At 45.7% G+C, this 13,148-nt stretch overlaps 1 protein-coding gene across 1 annotated transcript in view; it reads left to right on the forward strand.

Moving 5' to 3' along the window:
* Positions 1-6,348, forward strand: part of LOC144674056 (uncharacterized) — a 29,005-nt gene extending 22,657 nt beyond the window's left edge. Inside the window, exon 2 of the mRNA XM_078535593.1 lies at positions 5,005-6,348. Coding sequence (XP_078391719.1) covers positions 5,005-6,348 — 1,344 coding nt within the window. The remainder of the gene's footprint in view (positions 1-5,004) is intronic.
* Positions 6,349-13,148: the final 6,800 nt, after the last annotated feature.

Here is a 13,148-nt window from a genome sequence, read left to right on the forward strand (position 1 = left end):
GATGTGGTAAAAATTATTGGTTAATCCTGACATTCAATCTCTATCTCTATGTCTGTAAGAGACCAATAGACCATTGTTCTCCCAGTTTACATTCTCACAAGAAGTTCCAAATGTTTGTAGCACTGTGATCTTGTTATGTGGTCAATAACATGTTCAGTCTTCTCTGTCAATCTTGTGCAGAAGGGCTGATGTAGGTAGAATAATTTGGCCTGCAAGATACAGTCTGTGTGAGTGATTAGAATATGATTGTGTCATAGTTCGGTGAGACCTGATCGCTTACTGAGCAAGTGAGCCGGTCTAAATGTAACTCAGGTAATCACAGCTCCTGTAGGTGATTCTCTGGTTACAATGAGATCGATAAGAAAGGAATCAGGAGCTTGCAGTCCCACCCAGCAGGGCACCAGTGGAGAGGCACTGGAGGAAGATGGTTTGGTCAATGGTGTCAAAGACTGCAGACAGGCCGAGAAGGACTGTGAGGGAGAGTTTACCTTTATCACATTCACATCAGATGTAATCTGTGACTTTGAGAAGAGCTGTTTCGATACTGCGACAGGGGCAGGAATCTTATTGCACGGATTGAAACATGGAGTTCCAAGAATGATGGGCATGGATTTGGAAGGTGACAAGGATTTGGGAGAGGGAAGGGTGGAAAGAAATGGAGAGGTAGTTTGCAAGGACATTGGGGTCAAGGGTTGGTTTTATTGAGGAGAGAGCGATGATGGCAGATTTAAAGGAGAAGCAGAGCCCTTCAAAGGAATTAATGTGTGTTTGATATATTAAAGAGACTCAAAACAGTGTGTTTAACACAAAACTGATTTATTTAATTTTTATTCAGAGTGAGAACCACGATAACAGGGCTGAAGTTTATTAACATCAGCAGAAACAGGCCCGAATGAACATGGCTCAGTCTGGATGTGATTAACAGCAACATCCAATCACTGCAGTTATTTGTGAACTCGCTGGTGTTTCAGCAGGTTAGCAGACTGAGTAAATCCCTTCCCACATTTGCAGCAGGTGAATGGCCTCTCCGCAGTGTGAACTCGCTGGTGTGTCAGCAGGTGGGATGACTGATTGAATCCCTTCCCACACGTGGTGCAGCTGAAGTGCCTCTCCCCTGTGTGAGTGCGCTTGTGTGTCTGCAGGTGGGATGACTGAGTGAATCCCTTCCCACACTCGGAGCAGGTGAACGGCCTCTCCCCAGTGTGAGTTCGCTGGTGTAAAATGAGTTGAGATGATCGCCTGAACCAAGCCCCGCAGTGAGAGCACTTGAACGGTCTCTCATCAGTATGAACAAGTTGATGGGACATCAGTTCCCCGGAACTTTTAAAGCACTTCCCACAGTCTGGGCATTTAAACGGTCTCTCATCAGTGTGAATTCGTTGATGTGTCTGTAGGTGGGATGACTGAGTAAATCTCTTCCCACACTCAGAGCAGGTGAACAACTTCTCCCCAGTGTGAACCTGCTGGTGTCTCACCAGGTTGTTCGAATGGGCGAATCCTTTTCCACACTCAGAGCAGCTGAATGGCCTCCCCTCAGTGTGAGTTTGTTCATGTCTCAGCAGGCTGGATAACTGAGTGAATCCCTTTGCACACTCTGTACAGGAGAACGGTCTCTCCCCAGTGTGAATTCGCTGGTGCCTCAGCAGGGTGGATGAATCAGTGAATCCCTTCCCACACTCTGTACAGGTGAATGGCCTCTCCCCAGTGTGAGTGTGCTGGTGTATGGTGAGTTCAGATGCTCGCCTGAACCCAGTCCCACAGTGAGAGCACCTGAACGGTCTCTCGTCAGTGTGAACACGCTGGTGTGCCAGCAGGTTGGATGAGTCAGTGAATCCCCTCCCACACTCGGAGCAGGTGAACGGCTTTTCCCCAGTGTGAACCCGCTGGTGTATCACCAAGCTGGATGACTGAGTGAATCCTTTCCCACACTTGGAGCAAGTGAACGGTCTCTCACTCGTGTGAACTCTCTGGTGCCTCAGCAGATTGGATGAATTAATGAATCCCTTCCCACACTCAGGGCAGGTGAATGGTCTCTCCCCAGTGTGAACTCGTTGGTGTGTAAGCAGGTTGGATGAATTAACAAATTTCTTCCCACAATCTGAGCAGGTGAACAGCCTCTTCCTGTCCCGCTGAGTTTCCAGCTGAACTATATCAGTGAATCCCTTCCTACAATCTGCACATTTCCATGGCTTCTCCCCATTTTGACTGCATTTATGTTTTGATGGGTCTGATGATCGGCTGAAGCCCCGTCCACACACAGAACATGTGTACGGTTTCTCCCCACTGTGAATGGTGCTTTTTCCTTCCATGTCCATAAACTGATGATATTCAGAACTCGATAAATTGGGCGACTCTATCAGATCCTGTTGTGATGTTTGGTTTGAGTTTTCCGACTGCAAATCTTCCCCTTCTAATCCCCTGTGAAATTGATTTAAAACAGGAAAAAGGGAGTGAGAGAGAACCCACAGAAACACAAAGGCAGGATGACGTCTCCTCAGGGTCGCAGGTTTCTGCCCTGGTTCCTCATAGGACTGAAAAGACCCACAGATCTTTGGACATAGGGGGCAGGACGTGGCACGAGGTAGCAGAATTCGGGAAGCAGAATTTGCTTCCTTTCCTTTCTTTCTCTGTCGCCGCTCTGCCTCATCAATCAGACATTGGGACTCAAAGGGTATTGCAACTTGATGGACAAATTGTCTCCATTCTGAACAATGGGAAACAGGCTCCTCCCAGTCATTCAAAACCTTGCCCCCTACAAAGATGGCGGCCCCACATGCGCCCTGCTCCACATTGCCCCCAATAAAGATGGCGGCCGATAACTGGGCCCGATTTATGGGGGTTGCGGCCCCCGCTCCGTGCAAGCGGGCGACCGCAAAGTTCAATTTTAGGGTTTCCTGATTGCACAACAAGTTTACCAATCCGCTCCACCCACGTGCCCAATCGACCGCTCCCTCCGCCCAACTATTCTCTTCCTTACCGATTACGGGTCGAGAAGCGTCTCTCCATCGCCATTACTCACACTGCGCATGCTTCACTCCCAGCCCGGTCCCGCCCCTCATTCACTCCGATTGGTTGGAGGACCAGACGCTCCCGCACGGTCCTCCGTTTCCGCCCCCTCTTCCTATTGGTCTGGAGCTGCCGTCAATCAGCCGGGCATTGAGACGGTTCCAAAGGGTGAGAGCGGCACAGACTCAGCCTGACTTGCTGATTCTTGGCAGCATTTTCTGTTTGGGAATTAGAGCTAGAGATGGATGGTCAGTTCCCCTCTGTCCGGGGGCGATTCACACTCATTTCCCTGATTATCACCTTTACTTTACATGAGAAAGTCCCCGGTTCAATCCCGGCTGGAAGCTTTGTGTTTACAATTGTTACTGAGGAGGAATTAACAGTGAGTTTAGTTTCATGTCGAACAGGGGGACAGTTATTGTCTCATTATTTAAAATCCCCTTCTTCACCTTTGAACAGGGAACGATAAGTCAGAGAAAACTGATCCACTGTGACCCTGAAACAAGATACTGCAGATGCTGGAAATCCGACCTCAAAACAGAAAATGTTGGAAACTCTCAGCAGGTCAAACAGCTTCTGTGGAGAGGGAAACAGAGTGAATGTTTCAGGTCAGTGACCTTTTATTCAAACTGGAAGGACTTAAAGATAGGGGACACCGTGTCGGGAGACGGGGCATGTATACTGTACACGTTGTTCACCTTCATAATTCACAACAATATTCCTGATGTTCATGAGTTGCCTCACTTTCTTTCCCATTCACTCCATTTGCTGATCTATCAGTAATGGACTTGCTGCCATCGCGAACAAAACTGTTTTCACCACTAAGGCTCCGCTGGTATTTAATAGTCTTCATGACATCATCGCACTGGGACTGGATGACATCATAAGAGTCCATTGTTTCTTAATGATCCACATCAATAACAAGAGGAAATATTAATAAACCCGAGCACATTATCTAGGCTGACACTCCAGGGTGACATTGAGGGACTGCTGCACTGTCAGAGACAGCATCCTTCACATGGAACTTGTGGAGACTCTGGTCACAATCTTCCAATCTTCCTTATATAGTAGTGGTGTCAAAGGACTGACAGATTGTAAATGTTACACCCCTGTTCAAAAACACAGCAATTACAGGACAATCAGCTTCACATCAGTGGTGGGGAAAGGTTGGAGCCAATAATCCAGGACAATATCAACTTGGACTTGGAAAAGTTTGGGTTATTACTTTCAACATTTTCTGTTTTTAATACCGATACTTCTCTGGATCCCATGGTGAAAAGAGGCTCTCTGGGACATGTGGGGAGCTGGGAGTTGTCCATGAGGGTAACCAGTGGTATGAGAACTGAAAGGACCTAGAGTGAGAAAGGTGAAAAGATCGAAAAATGGAGCAGTCGGTAACAGGACATCAATTAGTCTCCTCTTATCCTGGAGAAATCAAGGACTCGACAGACTGTGTGCTTGAAACAAAGCTGATTTATTTAACAGACATCAAGATGTTAAACTCCAGCCCAGTTACAGGGATTATTAACATCAGTAGAAATAAACCCCAACTGTCAGAATGAACATGGTTCAGACCTGGATGTGATTAACAGTGACAGTAAAAGCCAAATCGAGCATATTAAGGAGAACAGAGGGTAAATAGAAATTATTTACACTGGTTAGGCAGTCTAGGATTAGGTGGGATTGTCTAAAAATTAGGACCAGACCCTTCAGGAGTGTAATTACATCTGATACATGACACAGAAAGAGGCCATTCGGCCCAGCCAGTCCATGCTGGTTTTTAAGCTCTATCAGAGCCTCCTCCCATCATCCCTCATCAAAATGTATCATTGTAACCATCTATTCCCTTCTCTTGTGCTTGCCTAGCTTCCTTTTAAATAATATTAGATGTCATTCCACGATTAGACAACACCTACTCAACAATCTTGACTGTTCTGAGAATTACACGAACAACCAATTTAAGATTATCAGTCGGTCTGATCAGTCGGTTATCAACAGGATCTGATAGAGTCGCCCAATTTATCGAGTTCTGAATATCATCGGTTTATGGACATGGAAGGAAAAAGCACCATTCACAGTGGGGAGAAACCGTACACATGTTCTGTGTGTGGACGAGGCTTCAGCCGATCATCAGACCCATCAAAACATAAATGCAGTCAAAATGGGGAGAAGCCATGGAAATGTGCAGATTGTAGGAAGGGATTCACTGATACAGTTCAGCTGGAAACTCAGCGGGACAGTCACACCAGGAAGAGGCTGTTCACCTGCTCAGATTGTGGGAAGAAATTTGTTAATTCATCCAACCTGCTTACACACCAACGAGTTCACACTGGGGAGAGACCGTTCACCTGCCCTGAGTGTGGGAAGGAATTCATTAATTCATCCAATCTGCTGAGGCACCAGAGAGTTCACACGAGTGAGAGACCGTTCACTTGCTCCAAGTGTGGGAAAGGATTCACTCAGTCATCCAGCTTGGTGATACACCAGCGGGTTCACACTGGGGAAAAGCCGTTCACCTGCTCCGAGTGTGGGAGGGGATTCACTGACTCATCCAACCTGCTGGCACACCAGCGTGTTCACACTGACGAGAGACCGTTCAGGTGTTCTCACTGTGGGACTGGGTTCAGGCGAGCATCTGAACTCACCATACACCAGCATACTCACACTGGGGAGAGGCCATTCACCTGTACGGAGTGTGGGAAGGAATTCACTGATTCATCCACCCTGCTGAGGCACCAGCGAATTCACACTGGGGAGAGACCGTTCACCTGTACAGAGTGTGCAAAGGGATTCACTCAGTTATCCAGCCTGCTGAGACATGAACAAACTCACACTGAGGGGAGGCCATTCAGCTGCTCCGAGTGTGGGAAAGGACTCGCCCATTCGAACAACCTGGTGAGACACCAGCAGGTTCACACTGGGGAGAAGTTGTTCACCTGCTCTGAGTGTGGGAAGAGATTTACTCAGTCATCCCACCTACAGACACATCAACGAATTCACACTGATGAGAGACCGTTTAAATGCCCAGACTGTGGGAAGTGCTTTAAAAGTTCCGGGGAACTGATGTCCCATCAACTTGTTCATACTGATGAGAGACCATTCAGGTGCTCTCACTGCGGGTATGGGTTCAGGCGATCATCTCAACTCATTTTACACCAGCGAACTCACACTGGGGAGAGGCCGTTCACCTGCTCCGAGTGTGGGAAGGGATTCACTCAGTCATCCCACCTGCAGACACACAAGCGCACTCACACTGGGGAGAGGCCATTCACCTGCTGCAAATGTGGGAAGGGATTTACTCAGTCTGCTAACCTGCTGAAACACCAGCGAGTTCACAAATAACTGCAGTGATTGGATGTTGCTGTTAATCACATCCAGACTGAGCCATGTTCATTCGGGCCTGTTTCTGCTGATGTTAATAAACTTCAGCCCTGTCATCGTGGTTCGCACTCCGAATAAAAATTAAATTAATCAGTTTTGTGTTAAACACACTGTTTTGAGTCTCTTTAATATCTCAAACACACGTTAATTTCTTTGAAGGGCTCTCCCTCTCCTTCATATCTGCCATCATCGCTCTCTCCTCAATAAAACCAACCCTTGACCCCAATGTCCTTGCAAACTACCTCTCCATTTCTTTCCACCCTTCCCTTTCCCAAACCCTTGTCACCTTCCAAATCCATGCCCATCATTCTTGGAACTCCATGTTGCAATCCATGCAATAAGATTCCTGCCCCTGTCACAGTATCGAAACAGTTCTTCTCAAAGTCACAGATTACATCTGATGTGACAAAGGTAAACTCTCCCTCACAGTCCTTCTCGGCCTGTCCGCAATCTTTGACACCATTGACCAAACCATCCTCCTCCAATGTCTCTCCACTGGTGCCCTGCTGGGTGGGACTGCAAGCTCCTGATTCTTTTCTTATCGATCTCATTGTAACCAGAGAATCACCTACAGGAGCTGTGATTACCTGAGTTACATTTTCACAGACTGACTCACTCGGTAAGTGTTCAGATGTCACTGAACTTTGATATAAAAATGTTCCATTTTCACTCTCACAGTGACCGTATCTTACAGGCCAAGCCCTTCTTTCCAGAGTAGCCCTTCTGGATAAGATCAACAGAGAAGAGTGAAGACGTTCCAGTTCACAATGCAAACTCATAGAGGTAAAAAAATGTTTGCTAATTCATGTTAAAAAATAGAGCATAGCAGAACAATTTTGTGTTAATGTATGACAGACTTTACTGAAACAGATTAATTACTGAACATTGGCCAACAGCTCCATTCTTGCAGGATGCAGATGGTAGGAGTTGGATATTAATCATTCTTATTTTGCAATCCCTATGTTAGCAGAAAATCACTAATTTATACAGACTCGCTCAGTCAGTCAGTGATCAGAACTCACTGGACTGTGACAAGCTGTGTTTACCTGAGTTACATTTAGACAGGCTCACTCGCTCAGTAAGCGATCAGGTCTCACCGAACTATGACACAATCATATTCTAATCACTCTCACACAGACTGTATCTTGCAGGCCAAGTTATTCTACCTACATCAGCCCTTCTGCACAAGATGGACAGATAAGATTGACTTATTGACCACACAACAATATCACAGTGCTACAAACATTTGGAACTTCTTGTTAGAATGTAAACTGGGAGAACAATGGTCTATTGGTCTCTTACAGACATAGAGATAAAGATTGACTGTCAGGATTAACCAACAATTTTTACCACATCACACAATTGGTATGACGCAGAAGGAGGCCATTTGGTCCATTGTGTTTGCAATGGCTCTCCCAAAGAGCAACTCACCTAGTCCCATTCTCCCACCTTACCCTTTACGTCCTCCCGTTTCTGATAACAGTCTAATTCCTTCCTGAATGCTTCAGTTGAACCTACCTCCGCCACACTCTCAACCTGCGCATTCCAAAATTTAATTGCAATGCTGCATAAGAGGTTTCTCCACATATCGCTTTTGCTTCTTTGAATAGCTTCTTTAAATCTGTGCCCTCTTGTTCTTGATCCTTTCAGGAGTCAGAACAGTTTCTTCCTATAGACTCTGTCCAGACGCCTCATGATTCTGAATGCCTCCATCAACTCTCCTCTGAACATCTTTTCTGTCATGCCACCATGCTAACCTTTCCAATCTATCTTCATAACTCAAGTTTCTCAACCCTGGAACCATTCACGTAAATCTCTTCTATACTCTCTCCAATGCCTTCACATCCTTCCTAAAGTTCAGTGCCGAGAACTGTAAGCAATAATCCAGCTGAGGTCTAACTAGTGTCTTATACAAGCTCAGCATAACCTCCTTGCTCTTGTACTCTGTGCCCCATTCATAAAATCCAGGATACTGTATCATTTATTAACCTTTCTCTCAACCTACCCTACCACAATGACTTAGGCACATATACACCCAGGCCCCTCAGCTTCTGCACCCCCTTTTAGAGTTGTACCCCCTGATTTATACTGTCTTTTCCTGCCAAAACTTATCGTCTTACATTTCGCTGGATTGAACTTCAGCTCCCACCTCTCCGCCCATTCCACCAACTTGTCTATGAACTTTTGAAGTTCTACAATACCCTTCTCACAGTTTGTGATGCTTCTGAGATTTGTATTAACCACAGATTTTGAAATGTTGCCTTTACACTAATGTCTAGGTCATTAATGTATGTCAGGAAAAGCAATGGTCCCATAACAGACCCCTGTGGAACTCCATTACAAACCTTCCTCCAGTGCAAAAAATATCCACTAACTGCTACTCTCTGTTTCCTGTTATGCAGCCAATTCAGTATCCATGTTGCTCCTGTCCTTTTTGTAACCTGAGCTTTAACTATTCTCACAAATCTGTTGTGCAGTACTTCAACAAATGCCTTTTGGAAGTCTGTGTACACCGTAGTGACAGCATTGCCCTCATGAATCTTCTCTGTTACCTCTTCAAGAAACTCCATCGAATTAGTTAAGCAAGATTTTCCTTTAAGAAATCCATGCTGGCTTTCCATAATCAACCTGCATTTGTCCATGTGATGATTAACTTTGTCCAGAATTATTGTTTCTAGAAGTTAACCTGATTGGTCTGTAGTCGCTGGGCATATCTTTAAGCCCTTTTTTGATCAAGAGTGTAAAGTTTGCAATCTTTAGTCCTCGGGAACTACCCCTGAGCCTACGGAAGATTGAAAAATTATGTCCAGTGCCTCCGCAATTTCAATTTACATCTTGCAGTATCCTGAGATGCATCTCATCTGGTCCTGGTGACTTAACAACTTTAAGTAAAGATAACAAATTCAATACATCCTCTTTCCCGATTTTAAACCCATCTAGTGTCCGAATTACTTCGGACTGGGTAGCATCTTCTTCCTTGCTAAAGACAGGTGCAAAGTATTCATTTAATACCTCAGCTATATGTCTACCCTGGTCTGAAGCTTTGGAGCTCGAACATGGTATTTATTATTCTTCAGCCCCTATGCTAACAGAAACCCTACCCTCAATTCCCCAGGTTAAGACAAAGATTAACTGAGACACAGTCTCTAATGGCGGTCGGATTACCCACAATGCGGTGCGCCTCAGAAACCGCTCTATCTGCTGCAGGTTGTCCGGGTGAACGGCGCATGCTCGGAGTCTCCTACTCTCTGCTTGAGGTTGGTGCCGGAGAGAAGCCGGAAGAGAGTGGAGAATGTTCATTGGTTCAGATTCGGCTCTGGGGCCGCCCTCGGGATTTGTAAACCCCGCCCCCGACACTGACCCCTCACGTGACAGCTCACAATGCCCGGCTGATTGATGGCAGCTGCGGGCCAATAGGAAGAGGGGGTGGGGCAGGAGAGTCGTGTAGGAGAGCCTGGTACTCCAACCAATCGGAGTGAATGAGGGGCGGGGCTTAGCCCGGATGTCCCTCATTGACTGAAACCTTGCATCATTCTCTCAAAATCCAGGAGAAAACTGGACCTTTCTGTTTGTGACTTTAAACAGATGAAACCCTGTGGGTGTGGAGTAGACATTTCAACATTTGTTACTGGAATGTGCGAACATGATAAAACAATGTACACACAATTCAAGGGCCGATTTCAAGGCATAAATGGGTAGACATGGAATGACACCATTAGAAAAAGAAGGTTCCCTAGTTTCAATAAATGAACCGGCAGAAGGGTTTGGACAGGTTAGGGAGATGGTTAATGCTGTTAATCATTCAGAACAATAGATGGAAACCAAGGCCAGTGAGAGAGGGACCCACCGCGGACAGGTCGAGAAAGACCAGAATGGAAAATTTACCTTTGTCACAGTCATATAGCTTTCAAAATAACTGTTCAGGAATTGTGGCGGGGCAGAAACCTGATTGGAGAGATTCAAACCTGAAGTTCAGAGAAAGATGGACACGGATTTGGGAGATTACAAAACGTTGAAGTATTTTTCAAAGGAACGTGAGGCAGGGAATGGAGCGGCAGCATGCAAAGATGGAGAAGTGAAGAATTTGTTATTTTAATCCCAGTGGTAATGATGGAAGATTTAAAGGAGAGTGGGACAGTACTTGAAAAGAGAGAACTGTTGTGAATGTCAGTAGGCATGGGGAGGTTGTTTGGTCAATAGTTTAGTGGGAATAGGGTCGATGGAGCAGGTGGTGCACAGAGAGAGCACTGAGAGGGCATGAGGGGAGACGGGAGAGAAACTCGTGAAAAATGTGTGTTCAGGGCTTGGGCAAGTGGGATCTTCGGACACAGTTTGTCCCGTTGGGCCAGTGGAAGGGAGGGAAGCAGCAGAGACAGCTGATCGGATTGTCTCAATCTTAGAAACAAAGAAGCTCCATGAGATACTCACATTGTTGCTGGAGGTGAGGATGGAGGAGACAAGCGAGAGGGAGAGCACTTCAAAAGGTACAAACTTGTGTTAAAGATATTAAAAAGACTCAACACACTGTGTTTAATGCAAAGTTGATTTATTTGAATTTTATCCAGAATCTGTGGCTGGGCTGGAGTTTATTAACATCAGCAGAAACACATTCCAATGAATATGCTTCAGACAACAATATCATTAGGAACTAAACCCAACCCAAGCAGTTACTTGTGAACTCGCAGTTGTCTCAGCGGGTGGGATGACCGAATGAATCCCCTCCCACAGTCGGAGCAGGTGAACAGCCACCCCTGACGGTGAACTCGCTGGTGTTTCAGTAGGTTGGATGAATCAGCAAATCCCTTTTTACACATAGTGCAGGTAAATGGCCTCTCCCCAGTTTGAACTTGTTGGTGTGTCTGCAGATGGGATGACTGAGTGAACCCCTCCCACACTCAGAGCAGGTGAATGGCCTTTCTCCAGTGTGAGTGCGCCAATGAATTTCCAGCTGGGATGGGTAATTGAATCCCTTCCCACAGTTCCCACGTTTCCATGGATTCTCTCCAGCGTGACTGTGGCTGTGGTTCGACAGGTCATTTGTTCGGCTGAAGCCTCGTCCACACATAGAGCATATATACGGTTTCTTCCTACTGTGAACAAGGCTTTTAACTTCCATGTTCAAAATTCGATGATATTTGGGTTACGATAAATTGAGCGACACTGTCAGATCCTGATCTGATGTTGGTTTTGAGATTCTGGACTGCAAACCCTGTGAAAGTAGTTTAAAACAGGCAAAAGAGAGAACCCACAAAAACACAAAGGCAGGTTATGAAATTGAGCTGAATGAATCTAGTAATTTTTGGGACTGGCACGAGGAAAAAGTGACAATGAAAGCTTTCAGACACAATGGATTCATTAATGCCTATTAGGAAAGGGAACCCACCGACTGGACAGGGCCTATACAAAACTCCAAAATCTAGGGGAGGAAAGAGAGGGAGATGGGAGAGCCAGGGCGTGAAGGAGCGGGATGTTACACATCTGCAACTCTACGAGAGCTTTGGCAGAATTTCCCAAACCCGCAACATCTACCAGCTAGAAGGACCAGGGTAGCAGGTGTCTGTGAACATAATCACCTCCAAGTCACAAACCGTCCTGACTTGACTGACATTCAGTACTGGATGAACAGACATTTCCTCCATTTAAATATTGGGAAGTCTGAAGCCATTGTCTTCAGTCCCAGCTACAATCTCCACTCCCTAACCATCAATGCCATCCATCTCTCTGACAAATTTGAGACTGAACCAGACTATTCAACAATCAGTTTTAGATCATGAACTCACTCCTCCATCCCCACCCCCTTTCCGATCCCTCTTATATTTTCCAATAATTTATATGGATTTTTCTTTTCCCACCTATTTCCATTATTTTGAAATGTATTTCCCATCCATTGTTTTACCTCTGCCTTTTAGCCTATTTCGATCCATTCCCTTCACCCCACCCCACCCCCACAAGGGCTTATCTGTACCTTGCTTGTCCTGTTTTCTACCCTTAATTAGCACAATCCTTAGATAATATCACCACCTTCAACTCTTCTTTGTCCTTTTGTCTATGACATCTTTTGGCAATCTTCATCTATCACTGGCCCTCTATCCAGCTCTACCTGTCCTACTCCTCCTCCCCCACCCCCCACCGTCCCATTAAACCAGCTTATATTTCACCTCTTTTCTATTTTTACTTAGTTATTTTGAAGAGTCATACGGACTCGAAACGTTAACTGTGTTCCTCTCCGCAGATGCTGCCAGACCTGCTGAGTTTTTCCAGGTATTTTTATTTTTGTTTCAGACTATTCACTATCTTGGTGTCATATTTCACCCCAAGCTGAGCCTCTAACTAGATATCACCAAGACCGCCTATTTGCACCTCAGTAACTTTGCCAAACTTTACACCTGCCTCAGCTCATCTGCTGCTGAAACTCATCCTTTCCTTTGTTCCCACTAAACTGGACTATTACTAGCTACCCACATAAAGGTGGGGTCATTTAAAACTTCGCTTCCCTTATCCTTACTCGCACTAAGACTCGTTCAACCAACCCTCCTGTTCTCATTGAGCTACATCGGCTTCTCGTTAGGCAGCTCTGCAATGTTCAAATTCTCATCCTTGTTCTCAAATCCTTCAGTGACCTCACCCCTCACTATCTCTATAATATCCTCCAATCTACATCCCTCCCAGATATCTGGAGTCATTTAATTCAGGCCTTCTGAGGATCCCTGATTTCAATTGATCCACCATTGGTGACCAAACCTTCAGCTGCCAAGGCCATA

This window comes from Cetorhinus maximus, unplaced genomic scaffold (assembly GCF_964194155.1).
Source record: "Cetorhinus maximus unplaced genomic scaffold, sCetMax3.hap1.1 HAP1_SCAFFOLD_547, whole genome shotgun sequence".
Classification (NCBI taxonomy): domain Eukaryota; kingdom Metazoa; phylum Chordata; class Chondrichthyes; order Lamniformes; family Cetorhinidae; genus Cetorhinus; species Cetorhinus maximus.